The sequence below is a fragment of the Amphiprion ocellaris genome, chromosome 11 (genome assembly GCF_022539595.1).
Source record: "Amphiprion ocellaris isolate individual 3 ecotype Okinawa chromosome 11, ASM2253959v1, whole genome shotgun sequence".
NCBI lineage: Eukaryota > Metazoa > Chordata > Actinopteri > Pomacentridae > Amphiprion > Amphiprion ocellaris.
This window is the reverse complement of record NC_072776.1, coordinates 12204101-12229378: the sequence shown is the minus strand read 5'-3', so window position 1 is coordinate 12229378 and position 25278 is coordinate 12204101. Positions and strand designations below refer to the sequence as shown.

Genomic DNA, 25278 nt, shown 5'->3' with positions numbered 1-25278 from the left:
TTTTAATCATATTTTAGCCTCACCTGTTAATTTATTCTCTCGTTTATTGTGCGCTTTCCCCGTGTGGATGCGCAGCAGCATCTGTGCCTTTAAGATCATCTCTCAGCATCCTCCTCCTCTGACAGGGACGCGCACACACACAGCAGCTCAACATTAGAGAATACAGCCTTAGCTTTCTGCACACATCCTCCTATAGACACATCCTATAACCTCACATCTTTACATTTATCACCGTTTATTTCGTGCCCGGACATTGATGCATTTGCCTCCACGGTCACCGTAGCGGTCCGCACCGATCGTTATTGCTTTTTCTTCTCCATCCAGAGACTGACCTGCGCTACAAGATGGCTGAGCTGAATTTGGGGAAGGGGCTGACTGCGGGGAAAGTGGCCAGCAACGTTCAGAAAAAGCTAACCAGAGCCCAAGAGAAGGTAAGAGCTGCTCCTTTTACGCGTTGGCGCACGGAGGAAACGATATGATCCAGGGCCTGCACGGAGCGAAGCGGCAGCAGTGCCGCATCCTGCACTCAGGCGCAGTGTCGCATCACGACATCATCATAGTAATAAGAGCAATAAGATCAAGGATGCTGCGTTTGAGGGTCGTGGTGTCCCACTTCACATACATCCGACCTTTAGAACATGGTCAGGCAGCGGACACGTCCACACCGCAGTGAGACAGGACCACTCATCACTGGCACTGCTGTTTCGGAGAGCCTATTTTTAGGCCTGGCTCTATATCTAAACAGCTTAAGGAGAGCTTGATACCCAGAGTCTGACAGCTGCATCCTCTCTAACATCTCCCCCAGCAGGAAGATAATATGAAATAACCATGCTTCAATGTGTAGTGGATAGGAGGCCTAGTCTGTGTTCAAGCACCTGCACGTTGCGTTCTGAATAAATGGGAGGGGGCGCTATTTTCCTATCACAGTGTGTTTAGTATTGGAAGGCTTAAGATAGACAGACAGAAAGCACATTTGTAGTACCTCCTGCTAGTAAATGTACATTATATCTGACTGTGATTGAAAAGGAACATGAGATTGTGTACATACTGCAGATTTTACTTGTTCCTGCCAGTATTAATGCACTTATTAAGAAGGATTTGCTTTATGTGTGTCCTGGCATATGCTGATTTTGCCGCCAGTTCATTTTCCCATTCATGCACAGAAATTATATATGAGATCAAGACATGTGAACTTGAATGTTGTCATATTTTGTACCTCATGGAATCACTTGCTACCATTAACCTTCATTCATGGTCCTTTGTTCGACTGACAGGTTCTACAGAAGCTTGGCAAAGCAGACGAGACCAAAGATGTTGCTTTTGAGGAGGGAGTCATCAACTTCAACAAACAATATGTAAGTGTGCAATCCAGTGATGTGCTATAGAACAGCGTTTGCATACCAGACAGTAGCTTTTCATTCTATTCAGCCTGAAGCCATATCATTTAGCATGTGTTTTGTGTTCTTTGAGGGCCTTATATTTATGTTTTCCCCTCAGGCTGAAGGCAGCAAACTCCAGAGGGACCTACGAGCATACCTGGAGGCAGTGAAAGGTAAAACACAAACACACATGAGGCCACACGGACTCACAGTGATGAATGCACATGTAGACACACAGCTGAGGATGTAGAAATGCAGGCTTCAGCTAATAACAACACGTGTGTCTATCCTTAGCCATGCATGAGTCCTCCAAGAACCTGCAGTCATGTCTAGCTGACATGTATGAACCAGACTGGTACGGCAAGAACGAGGTGGATTCCATTGTGGAGGTCAGAAACACTTTTAACTTATCTGTTTTAAAATACAAAGGTTGTCTGCATCAGTGAGCATGTCCAGAATAGCAGCACAGCAAAATCTATTTATCCTGGTGTTTGCACACCAGTATGAGACTGTGTGAGTGTGCACAGGTAGAATTATGTGTGTCTGAAACAAAACTACGCTGCTGCAGATTTAATATGTTGCTGTAAATTGAAAAAGTTATAAGCTGGCATGTCTGGTGAGAAATGTGGAGCAGCTCTTTAAATTCTAACTTTTTGAAGTTTACGCTTGAAATTACTTGTGGATTAATTGTTCTTATCAGACAAGTCTTAAGCCGCATGAAAACACTGCAGTTAGTTAACAGGGCCTCAGCTTGGTCTTAATTTAGACACAGTGCCACATGCTGAGACAAAGCAGGAGAGCTACTGGAACGAACAGTAAAATAACAGAGAAATATAATTGCAAAGCGTACTGCTGCAATAAAAAGCCCACTATAATCCATTTGTCTTGTTTATTGTCCAACAGTGTGAGTTTTATGACTGTGTTTGGTTCTGTATGTTCATCCATGCTCCAGGACTGTGATGTGCTCTGGGATGATTACCACCAGAAGCTGGTTGATCATGCCCTCATCTCCATGGATACCTACCTGGGACAGTTCCCTGATATCAAGGTAAGCTGCATAGTCATGACTTTGACCAAAAATTATTATTCTGGTGTATTAATCCATTGACACACATGCTTCCCTCTACATAAAACTTGATTTATACTTCTGCATTGAGCCAACATAGCCATGCAGCATAAGCTGTAGCTCCCAGATGGATTTGTGTTGGTGAATAGTTCTCTTGCTAATGCAGAGGCTTTGGAGACACGCTTTCATGCGGTCTTCCAACAACTCAACAAGGACTCCCCTCTTAGCAATGACATTATGTGTATTTTGAATGCTGACTGGCAGAAAGGCTGGCATGAACTGGAAAGGACATTACCATAGCAGACTCCATGTAAGTGCTGTTCATCATCTGGGATACAAAAAGCCTGCCAGTGATGCTCTCAGACGTCGATTCGTTTTAACACTCTGTTCCAGTCCAGCAGGACACCCCACAATAGCATAAACACAGACAAGTACAGCTCTACGTTTCTGATTGTTCTTTTACATTTTTTTTGACACCGCAGCCATAGCAGAAGATAACCAGTAGTCATGTGTCTGAGAAGTTTTGTGCAGCACTAACTTAGTACCAACACAGTGCAATATTTTGACCTTATGCTTTAGCCTGATGTGCACCTCCCCAGAAATTTAATTACATGTTGCAACGATGCTCACTAAAACATCTGTGATTGCTAGTACTATGTGATGCAAGCACAGCATATTGATTTGCACAAAGAAAATGCTTCTGAGAAACGAAATGTAATATATCATCGGCTATAATTATATCTGGCTTTCTCATAATACAAATGCAGCACCCAAAGTAGTGCAATGTGCCGATGTAGCTAGATGCCTTTTTGTCATTTTCATAGCTTTACCAATCTGTGTATAGACAATGACTTCTCTTTTTTCTGCATTGCAGTAAAAGTATTGGGTAAAAGTAACTTTTTTCAATATTTAATAGCTCCATCTTCAACATTAGCCACTCTGTTTTAGTTGATAATCAATACAGTGGGTTAGAAACCCCACCATTAACTAGGGTTTTTGGGTGTAACTGCAGAGCAACACTGACATACCAGTTGAAATTGTAATCTTGTTGTAGTTTTAATGATCATGCACCATCTGTGTATCAGCTTTGAAAAAATAATGTTGGAAAATAGAAGTATATTTATTTCTAGAACATATATTCTAGTTATTTCTAAAACATAAAAACTAGGCATTTCGGTGCAAATGAAGACGGTGAGCACATTTATTCTCCTCTTTTCTCTCCTTCAGGCTCGTATAGCTAAGAGGGACAGGAAGTTGGTGGATTTCGACAGTGCCAGGCATAACTATGCTGCTACACACAAGGCAAAGAAAAAGGACGGGGGCATTAAAATTACCAAGGTAAGACTCCAAAAGCAAGAGTGTACTGCTAATGGAGTTTATAATACTGATATTTACACCGGGTGTACGACTTTTGGCAAGTTGAACCAGACTTAACATCTCTTCCAGCCCTCCTCCTTGTTGGAAAGAGCCACTCCAGGTTGGGCTCAGGGTATCCTGTCTGCACACAACGTTGCCCAGAGCAGCCTCTCCAGGAGCCAGGTACACACTAATTTCACCGTATGTCTTATCCTGTTGACTATGAAATCATCATATGGGGGGGTTTAGTAGCCCAAACAGTCAAATACGTATAGGATATAACAAGAAACGGGTCAGTTTGGAGATATTTTTTTTGCTCGCTGTCACACTTTTTTTCTTCCCTCTCTGTTTCCTACACTGCTGACAGTCTAAAAAAAGCAAAATGAAATTGGAAACAACAAAACAAATGTAGCCAAATCACACTGAAGAATAATCAGAAGTGGCAGGAGATGTTAAACCCACGCGTACAGCATGTAATTTTTCCACAGAAAAACTTACTCACAAGCCTACCCTAATGCATTGTACGGATATATTGTGTGTATTTCAGGCTGAGGAAGAGTTGGAAAGAGCCCAGAAGGTGTTTGAGGAGATTAATATTGACTTGCAAGAGGAGTTACCTTCACTCTGGAACAGGTGCGTATATGATTGCGCCTGGAATCTAATTTTCCCGTCGATGGAAACATTTTACTTACATTTGTGCTACATTTACCCTCACAGGACATTGTACTTTGCCAGTAATGCAGTCTACATGTCTCTCTATCTTCTCTGTTCTTTGTAGTCGTGTTGGGTTTTATGTCAGCACCTTCCAGAGTTTGGCTGGTTTTGAAGAGAAGTTTCACAAGGAAATGAGTCGGGTAAGAACCTTCCATTGACCTCTGGTGCTGCTGGAATTAGAGACCAACCAGACAAAGAGAAACAGTCAATGGAAAATGTTAGCAGCATCCAGGCGGTACCAGTAACTACATCAGCAGTTGCTGCAACTGAATCTAAAAATCTAAACTGCTTGCTATCCGCTCAGATTTTTCAACCAATGCAAAGTTTGTTAGAGGTCATTTTGAACTGACTGCAGGCAGATTACCTCCTGTATTACTATTTTGAGCCATGACAGTTGTAAGTCTGTCTGAAGCGCAACAAAATGATACATAAACAAGCAGTGATGGAGAAAGATGTTGCTGCTTAAATCAAGTTCTGAAATATGTAATGCTCTTTGTACTGGTGTGTCATCTTACACTCTGTCCTCCTCTCTACAGTTGGATCAGGACTTGAATGACGTCTTGGTGAAACTGGAGGGAACAGACACAAGCAGGTACGTGAACAATGAGCCATCATTCAAATTCTCTCAAACTGTAGCAAAACTTTCTACTGCTGAGGACTTATTAATAGCTTCTGTAAGCCTTGAATCACTTGGAAACGTGGTTTTGATCTTGAGGGGATTCATGGAAATAAATGTTGAGATTATATTTCTATCATTTCTATTTTTATAAAATTCTTGTGAAAATCCAGTGACCTCAGGTTTTAAATATTCAAAAAAATAAATAAATAAATAATCTCAGAGTCTACCTGAATCTGCTGTTTGTGTGAAATTCAAGGAATAATTTAAGATCGTTGAGCTTCATCAATCAGTGGCATTGCTTGGTTGCCAGAGTCAGAAAAATAAATAGTTGCTGTGTTGTATGTGTTTGACTCCTTCTAGACTTGAACAAAAATAAATCTTTGCAGAAATGTTTGCAAATATTTGAACCCGTTGAGAGCACATAATTCATCATGATTGATGAATGTAGTGGGCTATGTCAGAATTTGAAATAGCTGTAAATTAAGTGGTGAGGTTATGTTCAATGTGCTCATTTATATTTCCTGTTAGTGTGTTCGCTGTTTTTTAACTTGTGAGGCCCTTAGGTGGACTTTGCAGAAGCCACAGAAAAGTGGTTTACCTTTTTTTAAAAAGAAGGCACACAGAAAGCTCCAGAGATTGTATAATGTACATAATTTCTGTCCCACAACATGGACAGCTGAAGAGCTTGAGTTTTCACTTAAACTGTCGAATGGTTAAATTAAACAGTTTTCTGATCATAAAGTATGATTTGACTGATTTAAGTTGAGGGTTGATTCTCAGTTCTGTCTGGAAAATATGTAACTTAAATCACTACATATCACAAACATTTGAAGCTACAAGACTAAACCAGCCAAATATTATGCATTAACCTGGAGCCACCCCTGAACCCCCCTTTCAGAAAGACAGGTAACCGCGGCACCTCATCGTCAGGAGCAAACAGGAGGTAACTGGCAGCAGCTGTGGTAACCATGGTGACACAACTCTTGTCTGTCTGTCCAAATGACCTGTCTGTCCAGCTGTCGTATGTCAGTCAGTCTGCAGGCTTGGGAGACTTCAGCCGTGGTTGTGCGAGTGTTTTCACAGACACGCTGTCTGGTCAGAGAGTTGTGTGCTCAGAGCTGCAGATGTACGAGAGTTGGGCAAACCTGCACGTCTTTAATGCTGCACCAGGCAAGACTGTTGCATAACAATACAGCAACAAGCTGTCTCATCCCATCCTAACTCTGTTGAAGAGCGCGAAGTGGTAAATCAAAGTGTGCACCAACATTATGCAGCTTTGCACCTTGAGGCAGGGTGTGTTTTTTCAGGACCTCTCTGCCTCAGTCCTCCTTTATTCTCTAATCTTTTGAAGTCCAGTCTTTTTTCGACATCTTCTGTCCTCAGAAGCTTCATTCAGATCAGAAAGAAAGCCCCCCAAAAAACCTTTTAACAGAAAAAAACATGGAAGAAACACCACAAAAGAGCATCAGAGGAAGGATCTCTTTCTCTTGCCAAACAGACATCTAGTTGGTTAGTTTTCACAACAGACTAATGTAGTAAATTTTGCAAATAAAGGAGGGCAAAATTATTGATATATAAACACCCTTTGTCCCACCACTTGTAAACACACATAACTGTGTCAGAATAGTCCCTGGCCATAGCTTCTTTCTGTAGTAATATGACTAACAGGTTCAGAGATTTGCAGCATATAAACCTGTATGATCTTAACTGGTCTCAAGATCAGGTAAAAAAGCAGAACTTTAGGGCCCTGATCATGTGAAGTGATTCTGAAATGGTAAACAAATACATGCAAACATGCTAACAGAACAGTGGCGTTTCTGCCCTGACGTTCTTTGCCTCTAGTGCTTGACTTTTCAAAACCTTACCTCTTGTTGAAGCCTCCACTGCACCAAATTGCCTGTTCCAGCAGTAAGTTGCAGGTCTATGCCAAACTCTTTACATATCTACAGGTCTAGGGCTGCTTTTGTCAGCTTTAGAACATGTTCTCTATGACAGCAAATGCCTCTATTACTGCTCGCTTGTGAGGACTCACTAGAGGCACAGACAAAGCCTGCTTGCATGGAAGGAGAGGGATGGACAAAAGGGAAGCACACTTTTCTTGCATGACAGCTCTTGCAATAACAACTTCTGCTTGGACTCTTGTAGAGCATGCTTTGTAACTTTTCACTAGTCGTGTTTTAGCCTTTAGCCCTCTAACGTTTGCTGCACCTTGCCCTAACATTGTTTCTGATCTTCATTACTTTCGCTGTAATCTGTGTGTTTTCTCTTTTTGCCCTCCATCTCTTCCTGTCTCATTCCCTTAGTGGTAAAGAGGCATCTAACCACACTCTAAGGCCAGGAGGACCACCGCCAATCCCCAAATCCCCATCCAAGGTAGACACGCTCACGCACGCTGAAGTTATCTCTTCATTCAGAGTCGGCCACAGAATTGTATCTTTACACAAAGGATGGCTGTATTTACTTTAAATGTTCTAGATCATGCAGGCTCAATGTCCCTAACTCTAACTAACCCTGACAGCGTCCTGGCACAGCTAATGAAATGGATCATTCTGTTTATTTTGTGGTCCACATTTGAATCTTAAACTTTTTGAATTAATCTAATTGAATGCAGTTTTTTGAATTTTTTTCAGTCTATGATTGGCAACATAGATGTTTAGCCTAATCAGTCGTGTCATTTCTACATCCCCTCATGTTGCGCCTGTTGGCTGTATATAAAAATCGACAAACGCAGTTAGTGGCACCATCCAAAAATTTCCAGAACAGCCGATTTGAAGCCACACAAACTTCTAAAACCAAGACACCAAAACCATTGGCCCTACGCATGTTTAGTTCTCCTGTAAAGTTGAATATTTTAGCATGGAGGTCAATGGTGATTAACTCACTTTTGAAGCCAGCCCCAAGTGGCCATTTATGGAGGTGCAGTTTTTGATACTTTAGGCATTCACTTTATTTTTCAGCCCTGTAGATTTCTACTTGGTTACCACATCATCTGTGACTGTCCAAGAACTCCCATTCATTATTCCTTATCTAATAGTTTCTGAAAACTAAAACTTCTGATGTTCAGACAAAACTTTACTTCACATTTTTCAAAAGTCAAATTGTATCCATATGGTTTGTGGCACAACTTCCTTACTATATGTTTTTTTCTGTGTCATAGCTAAGACCAGCAGTGCCTCCTCCACCCAAGGTGACCCCATCCAAGGAGATGAAAACAGAGAACATCATCAACCTGTTTGATGCTGCAGCAACTCCTGATATCAGCGTCACCTCCCCTACAGAGGTTAGTGAGCAGCTGCTGCCAATGAACTGTAGCCCTTTTAACTTTCCCATTCTCTGTGCAGGTCAAAACCTTTAAGTATTCCCTCTTCTGGCCTGCTCCTCCTCCTAGTTCTATTCTATTCTATTCTATTCTATTCTATTCTATTCTATTCTATTCTATTCTATTCTATTCTATTCTATTCTATTCTATTCTATTCTATTCTATTCTATTCTATTCTGTTCTATTCTATTCTATTCCCTGACCCCGCTGTTGTGCCCACTTAGCCAATGAGCCCTCCTGTTCCTGTTGTTATCAGTTTGACACTCCTGCAGTGAGCAGCCTGTTGGACATGGACCTGGACTCTTTCAGTGCAGCAACCAACCAGCAAACCACACAGGTGGACAATTCATGGCATGAACATAGAGATCGTAGAGACCCTTTTCTGTAAGATGTGCCAACCTTCACAAGAGATTTTACATTGTATTCAGAAAGGTTTGAAGTTCATTTCATGATATTTAAGTCTAAGTGACCCGTATGACCTGTTCCAGTCGAAGAAGTGGCTCAAAAGACCAAGCATAACACGAAGTTTTAGCCAATAACATTTCTAATCGTCAGTGCAGTTGGTTGACTTTAAATATGTTGAAATAAGCTTAGTAGATCTGAATACAAAATGAAATCACTTGGTAAGCGTGGCATGGTTTGAGGTGCTGCCTGCTCTGCTTTCTTTCCAAATTACCAAACGAGAGGTGGATGATGGCATGACGATCTGTAGAAACCTGCTTCTAGTGACCACTTCCTCCTGCTTCAGCACTGTCCACAGATCACTCATGGCATGAACTGCAGACTACAGCCCCGCTCTGCTCTTATTTCTTTCTCTTCAGGACTGGATGAATCTTAGCGTACAGCTGAGTTACCTAAAAATGGCTCACATTGCTCGGAAGATGTTTTTATTCTTTTACTGTACAGGTTTTTTTACAGGTAGCTATTTTTGTTTTGCATACTTTTAAATTTTCTGGTAATAACAATGAAATGTGGAACGCTTGCAATGACAAACCCATAGAGAACAAATTCCCCAGTGTGAAGCTACATATTACAGAGCTCTCCTAGAGTCCTCCCAAGGGAATAGAAGCTATCTGTATATCTGTAGTCTGGTTTACAAACTGTGCTCTCAGATTCGTAGTGTGTTGCAGAACCACAAGCGCACACTGTAAATCCGAGAGCAGGGTTTACAAACCATGTACAGATTTATACATGGCTCTATTTTCTATTATTTTTCAGTTGATGCAACGGAGGCTCAGTATAATATGGAGCTTTTTAGCCTCTTTGAGGTCATTATTTTAGTTTTAAGCAATGCCTACTCTCTCTGGTACTAAACATCACAGACATAGTTAGTTGCAACATCAAACATACCGAAGACCGAGAGTTTTTTCTCAGAAGTAGATAATGAGCAAATTAAAGCTAAAAGAGTGAATATTGGTCTGGCTGAAAACGTAGCTCCTAATGAATGCTGAAGGTTGTGTTTTTTTGTCAGAAATGTGCAGCCTCCACAGAGTATGTGGAGTGTAGAAAGTGTTTATTTAGACTGTTATGTTTAATACTAATGATAATACAGTTAAATACTATCATGATTCTACCAAAGCTTTCTATTTTCTACTGCTCTTGTTATGTCTTATGATTTACTGGGCACTGGTTGCCACATTTCTGGTGAAATGAAGGAACCGTAAAAACTAGTTGGCATCCATCTGTTCTGCACATCACTTCTAACATTGCTGCTAACAATTTTCACATTTCCTCATTGCAAAGATTTTTAAGATTAACCCCTGCACTGCCTCTAATGCAAGTGAAGTCATTTCACTGCTCCTAAAAATTACATTAATTTTAAGTAATGCCAGCTTTTAAGACTAATTGCAAGCTTATAGTATGTAATAATGTGGAATTTTACACCCAAACATGTACAAAAACCATTCAGCAGACTCCACTTCGTCAAAAACACATCACTTAGTACTTCAGATTTCACTAAACAGTGCTTGTACTCTTGTTCTGCTGGAGATCTACTGCTATTGGCTTGTAAGTTTAGAGCATGGGACCTGCACTGGAAATGTGGTTTTTGAATGCAGTGGGCAAAAGCTAGAACTTTGTAAAGAATTATTCCCTTTTCATTGTATTGCTTCCTTTATTTTCCACAGCCTGCAAACTGGGACTCATGGGTAAGCACACGATCCTCATGCTTAAAATGCCTAAACATAGCTCAAAAATATGTATAAATTGCATTATAATTGCAGTCTTTTTCAGCATATTGTGTTCATTGTAACCATACATTCATTAACATTGTTTACTTATTTAACCTTTGTGCAATCCCCACTTTCATTATGCTTCTTCTGTAATGGCTGTCTTTGTTAGTAATCAAGCTTTTCCATATGTAGATCTCTTTCATTTGTCTGTCCCAAATCTGTTTGTGTGTTGTCTTTGTGTCTGCAGTGCTTGATGTGGTAACACTAAACACTGAAGATATTGTTGTACAACACAATCAGAACTTGGGAATGAGTTTGAGTCAATTCAGTTTCAAACTGACATTTTACACTGTTTACTCATATTGAATTGAACTGAATATAAATGGTGTCTCAGGTGCAATATATATGCAGAATGTACAGTATATTGATGACATGCAATATAATGTGCATCTGAAACCTATAAAGGATTAAATCTAAGAGACCAGTGACTACACAGAAGTGTAATAAAGGTATAAATTAAATTTCTCTGTGGTGTGAAATAGTTTGTAACCGAATTGAATTTCTTTCTTTCTGTTTCCCCTCATATCCCTGTATGTTCACATGTTATACTGACTAAACATGTGGCCTTTACATATTATCGTAACGCCCCATGTGACACACAGGGATCAGTTTTGTTCTGAAAGTTGAGTGAAGTTGCTCATGTGCGCAGTGGATTGTTTTGTAGACACAAGACTGGCGACCTAGTGGGCAACTTCACAAAGCCTTGCTTGTAGCTCGGCCTTCTGTCCATTAACTAACCTTTTCGTTCATCCCTGTCACTGTAAGAGAGATGTGTCTCGGCGGTCATGGAGTTCTGCTGTGTTAGCGCTTGAAGCGAAGCAGCGATGGCACCTCTGCTCTTACAAAGCTTCCTTCCTCTTTCTCCATCCGAACATAGCCGTGGGATTATAAACCATGCTTTTTAACTACACACAGAAGATCCGACATCTATCTTCTGATGGGAAAAAAGTTTTTGCGTTTCTGCCTTCTACTGCCACCCTTCCTTACCTTCATCTGTCTTTTGATTTAATCTGAAGCTTCTCTGTAAAGGTCAATACTCGTACATCAGTCTTCTTGGGGCTTAGGATGGTTATGATGGTGATGCTGATGACTTGCTGACATCTCCTTCTCCCCCCATGGCATCTTTCTTGGCCTTATTTCTGCTCATCATGGAAAAGCTGTTTCAGTTTCCCCCTAAAACTCCTTGATTTTCCCCTTAAAACTTCTTTTCCCCCCCTTATAATTATGTAATTTTTCTCTAAGATTGCTTTATTTTTCACTGAAATATCATAGCTGATTTTAATTGGAATAATAGACTAATTGATGTCAACTCCCCAAACTCTCATCCATGTTTAAATTCCTTAAAAGACCATTCTCATGTTTGCAAGTTTTTGCCGATTTAATAATCAGTTATTTACATTGCTGCCAGATTTCAAATAGCATAGTGGTTCTTTGAGGGACATTTAGCATAATATAGGAAATATTAGCAAATGCATTCACCATCTTAGTGTAGCAGCTCACACTAAACACAAACTACAGCAGAGTATGTCATTTTGTAGCTATTTAGTCAGAGTTTAAAGTTAAGTTTTGACCTGATCGTGGTGCTTAATGAAAGCTCAGATGATTACTAAAGAATTGCAACCCTAGAGTCATGCTGCTTGTGTGGCTAATAAAATGTAAAGCTACATGGTAAGCATAGGATATGTCATTATTTTTATGTTAGGGGCTAAAACATTCAAACTCTTATGACATTTAAATCTTTTTTTAAACCCCTTTTCTTGCTAGTCTCATAATATGCATCCTTTCAGTGTCCCTTTAAAATCCCAGTCAGTCCCTTCTCCATTAAAGAAATTTTACTTTGGTCTTCAGCCCACTCTTGTGTTCATGTGCTGGCCATACACCCCCAGTAGACCTTCAAAGATTCTTTTTTCTCCTTGTGCTGCTCAGGTCTTCTAACCCATCCAAATACCTAACTATTGAATCAGCCCTTAAATATTCCTTATACCCCTTATGTCCCTCATCTATTTCATTTATAAAGTCCTTATGAAACCCATAAGGTAAAATATGTCTTATGACCTCTGACTCCTTGAAACCTGACCCTTGCCCTTCAGCCTGAGGACAGTGGTGCCCAGGAAGAAGAGACCCAGCAGCACTATGATCCTGTGTCTGCTGCTACAGAGGCCTGGGGGGATGATGGTACGCAGCCTGTCCGCTATGATCCCATAGCAGCTGCGACAGAGGGCTGGGGGGATGATGGTACCCGACCAGTTCGCTATGACCCTGTGGCTGCAGCTCAGGAGCAATGGGGGGATGACGAGAGTCAGCCGGCTCATTACGACCCCGTGGCTGAAGCCCAGGAGAGCTGGGATGATGACGGAAGCCAGCCGGTCAGAGAAGAACCTGCCACGGACACCGAAGCACCTGCAGATGAGGCTCCGGCTGACACGGCTGAGGAGGAAGTCACCCCAGCTGCTGCTGAGCTGGAGAATGAAGAGGGTCAGGTAACCAAGGAAAGAAAAAAATGGAGAGATGCATCTGGACGAAAATGGTGGATGCATCGACTCTTGAGAAGGAGGTTTGAGCATGGGGTGCTGGACAGAAAGAGATAATGCCAAGATATATTGTGAATAAAAGGAGGAAAGAGGGAGAAATCTTGACATGGAAAGATTTAGGATGCATCTGGACAAGCAGCATGGATGCATCAGCTGTGATGAAGAGGGCAGGTTGAAAATAAATTGATTAGGGAAAGAAAACAATAGAGACATCTGCTTCTCAGTACACAGTTAATGTCAGTCACTGCTAATCACAAGTCCATGTACATAGTGAGCCACGCAAAAGCTTTATCTTTATAGCATCTGTGTAATATTATCTAATCTTCCTGTCTGTTTACATGAATGTATTAACCAGGACTTTGCTGTTTCGGCTTTTCGGCCTGTCTTTTTGTCTGTCTTTGTCTTGTCTGTCTGTCTGTTCCTCTTTCTTTCATTCTTTGCTCTTCTTTATTTTGCTTTATCGACTGCCTCACTCTCACCTCTCTTTGTTTTTCTTTTGTCTCTCTGCTCACAGGGTGAATCTGCAGCAGCAGCTGCTGCACCAGCAGAGGAAGAACCAGCGACAGAGGAGGTGAGAGCAAAAGATACTAGCTGTAATAATGCCTTTTTATTGCAAATTCTGTGTTTAGAAAAAATGCAATAAATATTGCATAGAATTTCAAATAGTCATACTTTTTAGAATTTTAAACAATATACACTTTGTAATTGCAACAATGCACTACCCCTACATTTTGCATGGTATTTAGGATAGCTAGATATTGTTTTTAAAGATTCTGATGTGCTCTAAAAATATGTGTCCATGTACGCTTCATATAATGAACCACAAAACAATCCATCTGTCTATAACTTAGTCCTAATTAAAAGGTTAAACTGATTTGTGCATTTTCAAGGTACATGTAGTCATTTGTACAAAATCTTTTACTTATTAACTTTTCGTGCTTCAATCAAATAAGATTTAATTGACTCAGTTATATGTCTTAAAGGCATGTTGAGTTGCCATGTAAACAACTCATCAGTGAATTATTCCTTTTTAATTCTGCATAGACACATGAAGTAGCAGCAGAACCAACAGAAGTAGCACCAGAACCTGCAGAAATGCCTTCTGGCTTCCTGTTCAAGGTAAAACAGAAAACTGAATCCAAAATCTCAGTAGTACTGACTATCTACTGAAATATATGTTGTACATATGAAGATAAGTCATGTTTGCATTTGTGTTAAATAGGTCCAGGTGATGCACGATTATGCTGCCAATGACACAGATGAACTGGAGATGAAGGCTGGGGAAGTGGTGCTAGTAATCACCTTTGAAAACCCTGACGAACAGGTACACACACACACACACACACACACACACACACACACACACACACACACACACACACACACACACACAGGCATCTAATCATGTGCTATAGTGTGTGTCACATAGACGCTGAGATGATTATGTCAATATTTGCGTGGCTAGGATGATGGCTGGCTGATGGGAATAAAGCAGGACGACTGGCAGCAAAACAAAGAAAACTCCGCCAAAGGAGTATTTCCTGAAAACTTCACCCAGAGGCTGTAAAAAAAAAAAGAGGACAGGACGTCATTCCAGCTTCCTTCTCTGCGTCTCTATTCCTCTTGCCTATATCCTTTCCCCCTCCTCTCTTGCCCTGATACTGTATCTTTACAAGGACTTTGGCCATAGAAGCAGAGCTGTCTCAGCCCTGGAGGAAATCATGCATTTCTAAGGTCTGCTACACTGTGCTAAAAGTGGATTTTGGCATTTCTGTGGATTTCTGCCAACATTTACAAAAACAAGACAGATGTAACCATTTCACAGGTCTCACTTTTTGCTGTCTTTCTTTGCTATTGTTGCTATACCATACTTGAGGAATTGACTAGAGAATCCCAGACATATGAGACAGATGCAGGGATGGTTACCTCTGCAATGGTTACAACTGAAGTTGAATTCTGATGTTTTACTCTTGGTCATGTTTCATCATAAGAGTGAAAACACCTGTTAAGAAGGTGGTATTGAGGGAATGAGAGCAGTGCAAAATACAATGCCAAGTGTAGCACAGCATCCCAAAGTAGAACCACCTGCTAACCTGCAACTTTACTTCAGTCAAATTGCAAAAACACATTTAAACACACAAGGTTCGTAGGCTTAATCAACCAAACAACACACATCTAATTAGTACCGGGCTTCTCCTGACATGATGCCTTTTGGATACATCCAGCCCATCCTTTATCCCTAATTTAATTGTTTACTTGTGGAAAATGGGCCCTTGGTTGTTGTATTAGTTTAGAGTCTATGGTGGTTTAGGTAGTTTGAACCTATTGTTAAATCCAAACTAATACATCTCCAGTTAACTGGTCATCAGTCAGCAGCATAGTAAAAGTGACAGCAGGAATCCTTTATTAAAATTCTGGTCTCAGAGTCCGATAGAATAGAAAAAGACAACTGCAAAAATCATTTATGACAGTTGTTTTTTTTTTTAAATTCCTTGAAACTGTATGGAGCTGTGTCTGTTTTTCACAGGGGATTCCTAAATATGCATTAGCCAGGCTTGCTACAAAGCTCGCCAACAGACTACACCAATGAGAAGCTGCTACTGGTAGTATAATAGTCATGTTTATAGATACGGTTACACCCTAATACTAATCAAATATATAATAACTGAGCCAGCCTCATTCATTTTTGAAAAAAAATAAATGTGCCGAAAACAGTTCCCTCCGTTTGCATAGAGACTACTGAACTCAAATGCAGATGATTCAGAATATGCACCAGAGCAACTTCTTTTATTTTTGTATGCTGCCAAGCAATGATTACATATAGCCTAGTGTAACTATGTCAAAAAATAATTGCCAACTGAGGATGTTATGGAGTGTTTTGTACTTCTGTAAGGTTTACTGCTCTCAGCGTAGCCGCATAGGTAGTTAAAACTAACTCACACTCAGCCATTCTTTCAGTCACCGACTTAAAAAGAGATTCACGGTTCTCATGATGTTACTAACATGTAATAAGTGTGAGAGAAAATGTATGTGTGTACGATTGTGTGTATGTGTGTGTGTGTGTGTGTGTGTGTGTGTGTGTGTGTGTGTGTGTGTGTGTTTATGAGTTGTTTGGGAAACATAAATCTTTATCTATAGGCTATTGTTATTGGACGATACCACCACCACCACCTACCGGGGGGAAGTGCGTCCAATTTTACAGGAATCTTTTCTGACTGGACAAAAGCAACTCAAATGTTTTGGGTCTTTTCCGCTGGCTGGTATTATGGTTCCAGGTGTTATTGTGCATTTGTTGTGTATAAGTGTAATTTTTGCCAAGCTGTGATGACAGATACATATTCTATAAAGACATTCATATCTGTATGTGAGTTATGTGAGCATGCTGACTCCCCCATGTGTTGTTGTGTGAACACCCTTAATTTAAGACAGTGATACTTGGGTCACTTTTGAGGCAGTGTGGAAACAAGCAATTTGTATTTTTTGTTACTTTTTTTTGTGTGTCAATCTTGGTAAGAAGGATGGTGGTGCGCCGGTGCATTGTGTGTGTTTTTCCACCGTTCTCTCTCAAAACAGTCCTGATTATAATTGCTGGTTGTCCATCAGCCTTGCCTCAAAATGTTGCTAGGTATCGTGGTCCAAACAGAGTTAATTACACGGAGACGGGACGCATAGAGATAAAGGTGAAGCCACCAGACTCAGGTGAACGGATTTTCTAGCGGTTTTGCAGTATTGGGATGTGCAGGATTTTTTTTCCATGTGTATTTATAAAGCCTCATATGTAAGAACAACACCTGCACGTTTAGGTAAACGAGTCACTCGCATTCTGTTCTCAAATTTTATGTGTCAATCTGGTGAATGTTTTACCTGGGCCTGGTTCTGTATCTGTCTTTATGGATCAGTCTCCTGCAATGAGTTGTGGGATACAACAAAAAGGTTTTTCCTGTACCCAACTGACCAATAATAATAATAAAGACTACTTAGAATCTACTTTTCTGATTCCTCTTCTTGATTGTTAATCATGTGACAATAGTATCTGTAGCTAGTCCTCATTTTAGCTCTTCTAGATTACAGATAGAACTTTAAACTGTAGGATTAACAAATGAGAAATCCTTTACACTGTGCTAAATCATTTTTACTCACCTTTTTCTGCAAATACTGAAGCATCCAGCAGAGTGTGCTGTGTTCAAGGACTAACTCTCCATCCTGGAAAAAAAGAAAAAACCTTCAGCCATCAAGAAGAGGAAAGAAGAGCGTCGCTGGGTGCTGCTGTCCGTGGTACTGAAACCAACCAGCCGCCCACCCTGTAACCACAGCTGTTCATGCTCTATTCACATTGTGCCAGTCACAGCGATGCCTCACTTTCTACAGCGATCATCGGCTTTTTGCTGCTTCTTGACAAGCATAAAACGTGATCATGTTCGCTGAGTTGTAGAACTGCTGAAAAGATGAAGGGCACCTCTAGAACAAGCATGGCAAAAAAGTAAAAACTCACTTTATTACTTTAACTGTTTCTTAAGGGATTAGTTGTATGTGAGGATTTTGAATTTGCTGGTATTACAAAAGCAACAACAAGTGTTTATGTTTCAAATACAAATTTTATGAACAGAGTTGCCAAAAAATAATACATTTACATCATTTTCTAAAAAATAGATCTTTAAATAGTCTCTCCAACAATAGCTTAATATACATATTTGACAAATCTTTGAGCAGTCATATAGAGGAATGCCTTGGAGTTCCTAGATAATTGCAATGTTTGAGTCTTCACAAAGCATACTTTACAAATGTGGGCATTTGGGCATTATTAATTACACACTGTATGTTTATGCTTTTTCAGACAGTAATTTACCACAAGATTAGATGTGCTTCCCATAGTCCTAAAAGTTCAATTTACTGTACCTCTGCCAATCAATGTCTTCAGTCTTGCGTAAGAGATGGAATACAAAAAGACTATAAACATGAGAGCCATCAAATAAACTTATTGTCCAACAATAAAAATAATTGCTGTTTTTAATACGAAGCATAACTGTTACTTAATACAGTAGTTGAATACAGCCTGAGTCTTGTGTATGCCTTAACTAGAGACTACTGACCTGAAAACCCAAAGACAATGAAAAACAAAGACAACCTTTTAAATAAAACACCTGATAAAAACATGAGAATGCATAAATGAACCATATAAATCACTCTGAGACAATCGAGTTGTATGAAAGCAGACGGCAGACTTAGTGAAACGCATACGGAGACGGGGTGGCCGTTGTAGCACCATGCATCTATTGTGCATCAGTAAGTGACAAATGTTGTGAAGTACATGTGTACATGCCGCAACGCAAATACTGTGTGAATATCTTCATTCTCTGGCTTTCAATAGTTGCAGGAAAGTCCTTTTCAGATGTAAAGCTGCGATGCATCACCAGCACACTGCTACACTGCATTCAGCAAATGCATAGAACTTCATCAACCACACCGTAATGAACTTTATAAGTTGTCCAGTTAAATATAATTTTGTAAATTAATTATAATATACAGTATAGGCTCTTAAAGAATCAGTGAATAACTGCAGTGATGATCCTGACAGTAAACCAAGTAAAGTCCTGTTGTTGTCTTTCTTTCCTTTCCAACATGACTTAACTGTATAAATAGCTATGTACATACAAAGCTTCACAACTCACCTTGTTCAGTCCCTGGTTTTCTCTTTCTGTCTTTCTTTCTCCTCAAATGTTTTCTTCTTATGTTCACCTTAACCTTCTCTCCTAAGTCTAACACTCTCAAGAGGTGCCACAAAATATGTCATCACATCTCTAAAGTTCTGTCACCCTAAGCATAATGTTGAAGGATTATGACAAATACAGTACAAAGGACAAAGTCACACTCCTTGTTTTAAAATACTGCTGTAAGCATTTCATTTCAGATTTACTCTCAAAGCTGTTAAATTTCATCATATCTCACTCTTTCCATTCCTCCAAATCTTCTGAAATTAATGAAATTGAAATTACTAAAGTTTCATTTATCTTCCCTTTGTATCTTGTAAATGTGTGCAACAGAAGAAATGTGAAGTACAGCAAATACAGGCAAGTGGAGTTATTACAAAATATATTTACACTACAAAATTGTCTTTGGTGAGCCCTCAGTTGCTTCCATCTCATTTCAATAGAAAGACAGTTGTGCTCTGTGCTTTGGTGCACCTGAATACAGGTAACTGAATGAGTCTCTGTGGCTCCTATCTATGTCTGTCTTAAATACCCCAGGGGTGGAAATGTCCAGCATCCAGCAGCATTTTTCCCAGCCTCTGTAGAAGCCTAGGGTACCAGTGCAGCCCATCACTCTGCGCTTCTGAGGGCCCCATCAGGCCGTAGAAGAATCTCAGCGGGGCCAGGGCCCAGTGGGACAAACGGTGACTGTCCACGGCAGCATAGCAGGATGCCAGCACACCGTTCACCACTATAGAGCCATGCTGCGTGAGGGGGGCAAATAAGCCAGTGCTCCTCTGCTCCTCCACAAAGGTCACGACTGAAAGTCTCGCCTGTGACCTCGGTTCCCCTACCGACGTAAATACGCACTGTCCCGGCCGGACCTCACTGGCAAAAACTGTCCTCAGACCTGCTCTCCAGCCAGGCCTGTTCTCCCACATGGAACCCAGAAGTGGCTCTGCAGCTGGTTCTTCCCACCCTGGTTCTCCAAGCCCACCAGTGCAGTCTGTGGCAAAGATCAGGTGAGCAGCTGTGAGAGTAATATTAAGTCCTGCATCAGTCCCAATAACGTAGAAGGTCTTTGTGACATTGGGCTGGCGGTCCAGAAAGGATAAGACTGGGCTGTAGAGGAGAGGACCGCGGCCATCTGTTGATGAGGAAGCCAAGACACGGTCGCCAGGGAGGAGGTCGCACATCTGTCTGGTGGCTCCGCCTTCGAGGATAACCTGAGCATCACCAGGGAAACAACCACCGGTTTTGGCTGCCACCGAATGTTCTGTGAAAGTGACAGAGAGAAAAATAGCATTATCTTATTTGATTTATTTAGTGCAATTCTGATTTTTATTACCGGTTTTCTTTTGTTGCTGAAGCAAAGGATCAGGAAAGAAAGTATAAAAGTGGAAAATTACAATTAGAATTCCTCCCAGGAGTTGAGCAACAGCTCGGTGGCATTTGGCCTTCCACAGCGATTGTTATTCTAGGTCACTAAGTGATCTATAAAGCAGGTGAGACTTTGACTCAAGACCAACTTTATCTCAGTGGATCAGCGGTGGATTGTTAACATTTGTATATAATATGAGTCAGGTTCAAACTCGGTGGTTTGTGAACTCATGCACACCCAGAAGCACATTTTAGAAAACACAGATGTTATCAGCAGTTTACTATTTGCAGTTTTAAATCAGTAGATCATTTGATTTCTTAAGCCATTGCTTTCATTCTTTGTTCTCTTATTTGAGAAAACAAGTGAACTAAAAATAGTTACTAAAACAACAAATTGTTCTGTTTTGCAAATTTGCCAGTTGTTAATTAGTTGTTAGTCAGCTGTTCACTTTGCCGTGGCAAGTATATATCATGCTTTCTAATCATTTGTCAAACCAAATTTTGCATGACATTTGTTTTATGTTTGGGGGGCTTTTGTCTTTTAAGACTGCCAAATTCGCCATGGGTTGTACATTTGATTTTCCTTGAGTAACTCTGCATTAGTTTTGATTTGTACAGCTGTTGTTCTACATTTTAAAGTGCTAAATTTGCCACATGTTGCACATTTGATCAACTTAAAGTGCATCTGATTTAGTTGGCCCTTTAAGACGCAGTGAGATGAGGTGGGAAGAAGGGGTAGTCAGCAAGAGCTAATGGATAACCAGCTGATTGTATCAGCACAGTCAGAGCACGGCCTGGGGTCAGAGAGACAGGAAAGTACACAGACTCAGACCTGGTTCTAGATATTGTTTGGATTACGGCACAGTTTGTGTTCTAAAGAGAGTCAGAGGCCGACTCTCAGTAGTTTAATAAGGATTGAGACATTGCATTCAACCAGAATCTCAACAATGAATTTACTATTTTTGATAATATGCAGCAGGATGACCTCAAATAAAATAAGAAAACAACAACAGACTAGAATAGATTAGAACAGATTTGTTGCTATGACTGCTCAAGAAAAATTAGTATGAGATAAGAAATCAATCAGTGCAAACGTGTATATGTGTGTGTATGTGCATGTTTGTGTGGGAGGGTTGTCTTAAAGCAGTCCTAAGGGCCAAATATTTGTCCAAGGTGTGTGTGTCTGTTCGTCTGAAGGCTGCAGAAAAGGAGGGCTGAGACCGAGAGGTGATAAGACTCAGATAAGAGATCTGAGAGAAACCTACTGAAGGAAAAGCCATAGCAAAACAAAGAGAGAGTTAATCATCTCACAGCCTTCTACCCTCAGCAGACTGCTAGAAATTAGTTTGGCATCAAATAACTGGTAGTACCAGACATGGGTAAACACATTTCTCAAATGTCTCAAAAGCATAAGAGCTATAGGTGGAATGTTGTCAACCGTTGTTTGCATAAACATTGAATCTGACAATGTATGTGTGTTAGAGGAAACAGAACTTATTGTTAACATTAAGACTGGAAGAAATAGCAAATAATTGGTGACAGAAAAGCAGACAGGAGAGGTAGAATCCACATTAAATATACCGTAGATATTGATTCAGTTATTCTTATTTTATTCAGTATGTCGCTTTACTTGTGTTTGACCAGAAATGTGACCCACAACTATGTCAGACTCTGTAGGTTTATACTGGCTTGTCTGCAATCTTAACAACTGATGATTTTATGATAAGATCTGATCAAGAAGTGAGACTGAATACAGCCAAGAGCACAGGTGCACACCCTGCTTTGATTGGCTCCCAGAAGGCCATTCACACAAACACACACAGAGACTGATGATACAGACACTGAAAGGCAAACTAGACCACAGGTAGCTCACCAACAACAGAGTCTAGAATCAGCCTCATTAGTGGTGCTGACAGCTGGCAACAAAAGCAAAAAAAATACAAAGATACATCCAGATGACGCGCACATATATTATAGATCATAACTGTCTCTTACCAGACTTTACGCTACAGTGAATGTGGGCTTTGGACTCGTAGTAGACCCAGTCAAATCCAGCCTCTACAGCCAAGCGGGCCAGCATGGCATATTTATTTCTGTCCCTGTTAAGAGGGGAAAAAATACACAAAACATCACCTACTTCTACAAAAATGATCTTGATATGTTGTTACATGAGGAGGAATTTGGATTTACACATTTTTATTTGCCATCAGCAAACAAATGTGGCTCGTTTGCTGACTGACTGGTTGACTCATCACATTACTGATAAGTTGATTGACTGCCTGCCTTGTTGTCTGTCACAACTGACAGACTGCAGGCAGTTTAGACGCTGCCTGGCCAATGTCTACACTATATATTGTAGTGTACGGCATGCTTTACCTGTCTGACGTGGTGATGTCGACAGCACGCCCCTCATAGTGCAGTGAGTCCTCCGAATGATGACCATCCTCGTCCCAGCCCTCTGTCACTCGCAGCTTCACGCCTGGCCACATGTTCATCACAGAGATGGCCAGAGAGTTTAACTTGTCTTTGCAACGCTGACAGTCACAGAGAAAGACAAAAGGAAGGCAGCCTGTTAAAAACTAGTCACAGTAGTTCTCAGAAAATTATCTTTGGTGAAAAAAGGCCACTGTGAGACCAAATGGATGTGATGAGTTTGAAGAACGGTTACAGCAGTGTCATGAACAAACTGCAAAAATTTCACGTTGAGTTATTAAGAGGCATCGGTGTCATCAAATAGAGGCGGAGACAGGGAAGGTGGATCATAGAGGACCAGGAGAGCACACAGATAACAAGAACTAGAGAAAGAGAGTGACTGAATCAGCAAAAGGCCTGCTAGGGTGCTAAAACAAAAGCAGGCAAGAAGAATATAACTATATATCACAACTGTGTCAGGTGAATTTTGTCAGGTGAGCGGTCAAAGTACACACAGCTGGGACTGTGTGTTGGCTTCGAATGATTTAGCAGTTTTTCAGATAGATTTCTTACATAAGGCTTGAAGTCAAGATGCCTCTGCAGTGGAGATATATTTGCTCAAATGTAGCTATTTGAAGCAATGCATTAGGTAATATGGTTGATATTAGTCTATCATTAAATGACTGACTGGCTGAATGAATAAATGCTAGATCCAAGTCTTTATTTTACATGTCATTCCAAATTCACGCAACAAAGCTGGATAGAGATTTGGATTCTGAGATTCTGTGCGTAAAGGAGCCACTGCTCCAGTTGTTGAATTTCACACGGATGAAAGGTGTGTTCATGTGCGACCAAATCAACAGTAAGACTATGATATGAAAATTAAATTAGGATTATTTATTGGGAGATTAAATGTATTCTGTATATAGAATCCCAAATGGAGCGATTTTACGCAGCACATAAGTCGAGCCAAATGGAAACTTGTACAGATGACAGATGCCAACAGGAGGGAAAGCAACACTTCAAGGCAATAAGAGCGGTTAACTATGTCAAGCAGCAAAATCCAGAAGTGAAACGAAGGGCCCGGAGTCAATGGAATCAATCATTTTGGTTTAAACATTCAACTGACTGCAAACATTCAGCAGACAATTGGAGGAACAGAGTAGCTAATCTGTCTGGAGTGATTCACGTCATTCAGCCTCGTGGAATGTGCATGCTGCAGTCATGTAGCAGCTCATAATTAACTAATACAACTGTGAAAATTCATTTTTTATCATAAAGTAGCCTATAAAACCAGATAAAAAGCAGCAGCACTCCGGGACAGTGCCCCATCTTTGCGCATCTTTGGAGGCGCACGCCAGCCAGCTCCCCCTCCTCACCTGGGTCATGAGCCTGTCTGCGCCGGTGTCCTCCTCATCTTTAAAGATTATGTCTGTGTTGTAGTTCGGCGTCAGCTCTTTAAAGCGCTCGGAGTTGCGCGTTATTTTGCCCTCCGGCCGGCCGCTGGCTCCCAGGGTCTTCTCGGCGACGTTGGGGCTGAACTGCTTGTAGGCGAGCGGGATGAGCTTCTTCGGGAGCCGCCTCTTGCCGTACCCCCTGCCCGGCCCGCAGCCCTCCGAGGCAGGTGCGAGGAGCAGGACCAAGGCACACAGAGAGGCGGTGAGAAGAAGGAAGGAGATCCGCATCGCCCCGGGGGGGAGGGAGGACTCTCCCGGGGGAGACAGATGTCTTCAGTACCTCCCCGGCTCAGTCCCCGACTCCATCGTCCGTGACAGTTGCAACAGCACGTCCGAAGATTTCGGATAAATCAGCACCTCGGCTACACGGGGCACCATCGGGAGAGCAAAAGAAAAGTTTTCAGCGTCTCCAAAACATTGACCCAAATTGAGAAACTTCGCTCCCAGCGCCTAACAGAATCAACAGTAAGTGCAGGCTGTAAAGTCCGTGTATTTAAACAAACAGGTTCAAAGTCGATTCGGTGGGTGAGAGAGTTAAAGAGAGAGAGCGGTTACTGATATCCAAGTTGCAGTGTTGTGGTTTCTCTCCCTCTCTTTCTTTTTGCTCCGGGAAGCTGTCACAACATCAGCCACTTTCGCCTGCTGTTTGGTTGGTGCCCTCTCTCTGGATTGAAAGCTTCTCCTCTCCATATGCGGCCGGCGCGCAACAGGCTGCAGCTTTCCAGTTGAATTGGAGGGATTTGAGTGATCCAAAACGATCTGTTGCCACTTCAGACCGCACCCTGCCAGTCCTGCCCTCCTCTCTCTCCCTCGCTCCCTCTGTCCCTATACTCTGCCACCCACCCCGCCCCTCTCGGGCACAGGGCGCACTGGAGAGTCCTGTCCACACTCTGCTGGCAGCCAGGCAGCCAGGCAGCCAGGCAGCAAACAGAAGCTTTGCCCTCCTATTGCTGCCACTTCACATTTCCAGTTGTTGTCTTTGTCTGGCTGTGCCCTTGACAGCTCTGTGAGCTGACTTTTTTCACTTTAGACTGTAAACAACAGACAATTGCAATCAATTAAACCAGTCAATTTCCCGGAGTATGCTGCCACTAGTGATTTTTTCCCCCACCAGCTGTATTCCAATA

At 41.3% G+C, this 25278-nt stretch overlaps 2 protein-coding genes across 7 annotated transcripts; one reads left to right on the top strand and one right to left on the bottom strand.

Moving 5' to 3' along the window:
- Positions 1-92: 92 nt before the first annotated feature.
- LOC111588271 (myc box-dependent-interacting protein 1) lies at positions 93-17202 on the top strand. Of its 6 annotated transcripts, none has more exons than XM_055015284.1 (20): positions 93-431; positions 1275-1355; positions 1498-1552; positions 1674-1768; positions 2332-2427; positions 3673-3783; positions 3892-3984; positions 4349-4434; positions 4580-4655; positions 5052-5107; positions 6033-6077; positions 7438-7507; positions 8292-8414; positions 8710-8790; positions 10580-10600; positions 12775-13164; positions 13730-13786; positions 14260-14334; positions 14438-14539; positions 14631-14776. In XM_055015284.1, the coding sequence occupies exons 1-20, from the start codon at positions 345-347 to the stop codon at positions 14649-14651; spliced, it is 1821 nt and encodes a 606-aa protein (XP_054871259.1). In that variant the 5' UTR covers positions 93-344; the 3' UTR covers positions 14652-14776. The 6 variants fall into 6 exon arrangements, with proteins under 6 accessions (XP_054871259.1, XP_023154310.1, XP_035798955.1 ...); XM_023298542.3 differs by having other exon boundaries at positions 98-431; positions 14681-17202; XM_035943062.2 differs by lacking the exon at positions 6033-6077 and having other exon boundaries at positions 98-431; positions 14681-17202.
- A 485-nt stretch (positions 17203-17687) lies between these two features.
- On the bottom strand, positions 17688-24951 carry LOC111588276 (indian hedgehog B protein-like). The gene is made up of 4 exons (XM_023298555.3): positions 24074-24951; positions 22659-22816; positions 22278-22381; positions 17688-20178 (listed from the first exon to the last, which is right to left on the bottom strand). The coding sequence occupies exons 1-4, from the start codon at positions 24377-24379 to the stop codon at positions 19448-19450; spliced, it is 1299 nt and encodes a 432-aa protein (XP_023154323.1). The 5' UTR covers positions 24380-24951; the 3' UTR covers positions 17688-19447.
- Between the last annotated feature and the right edge of the window lie 327 nt (positions 24952-25278).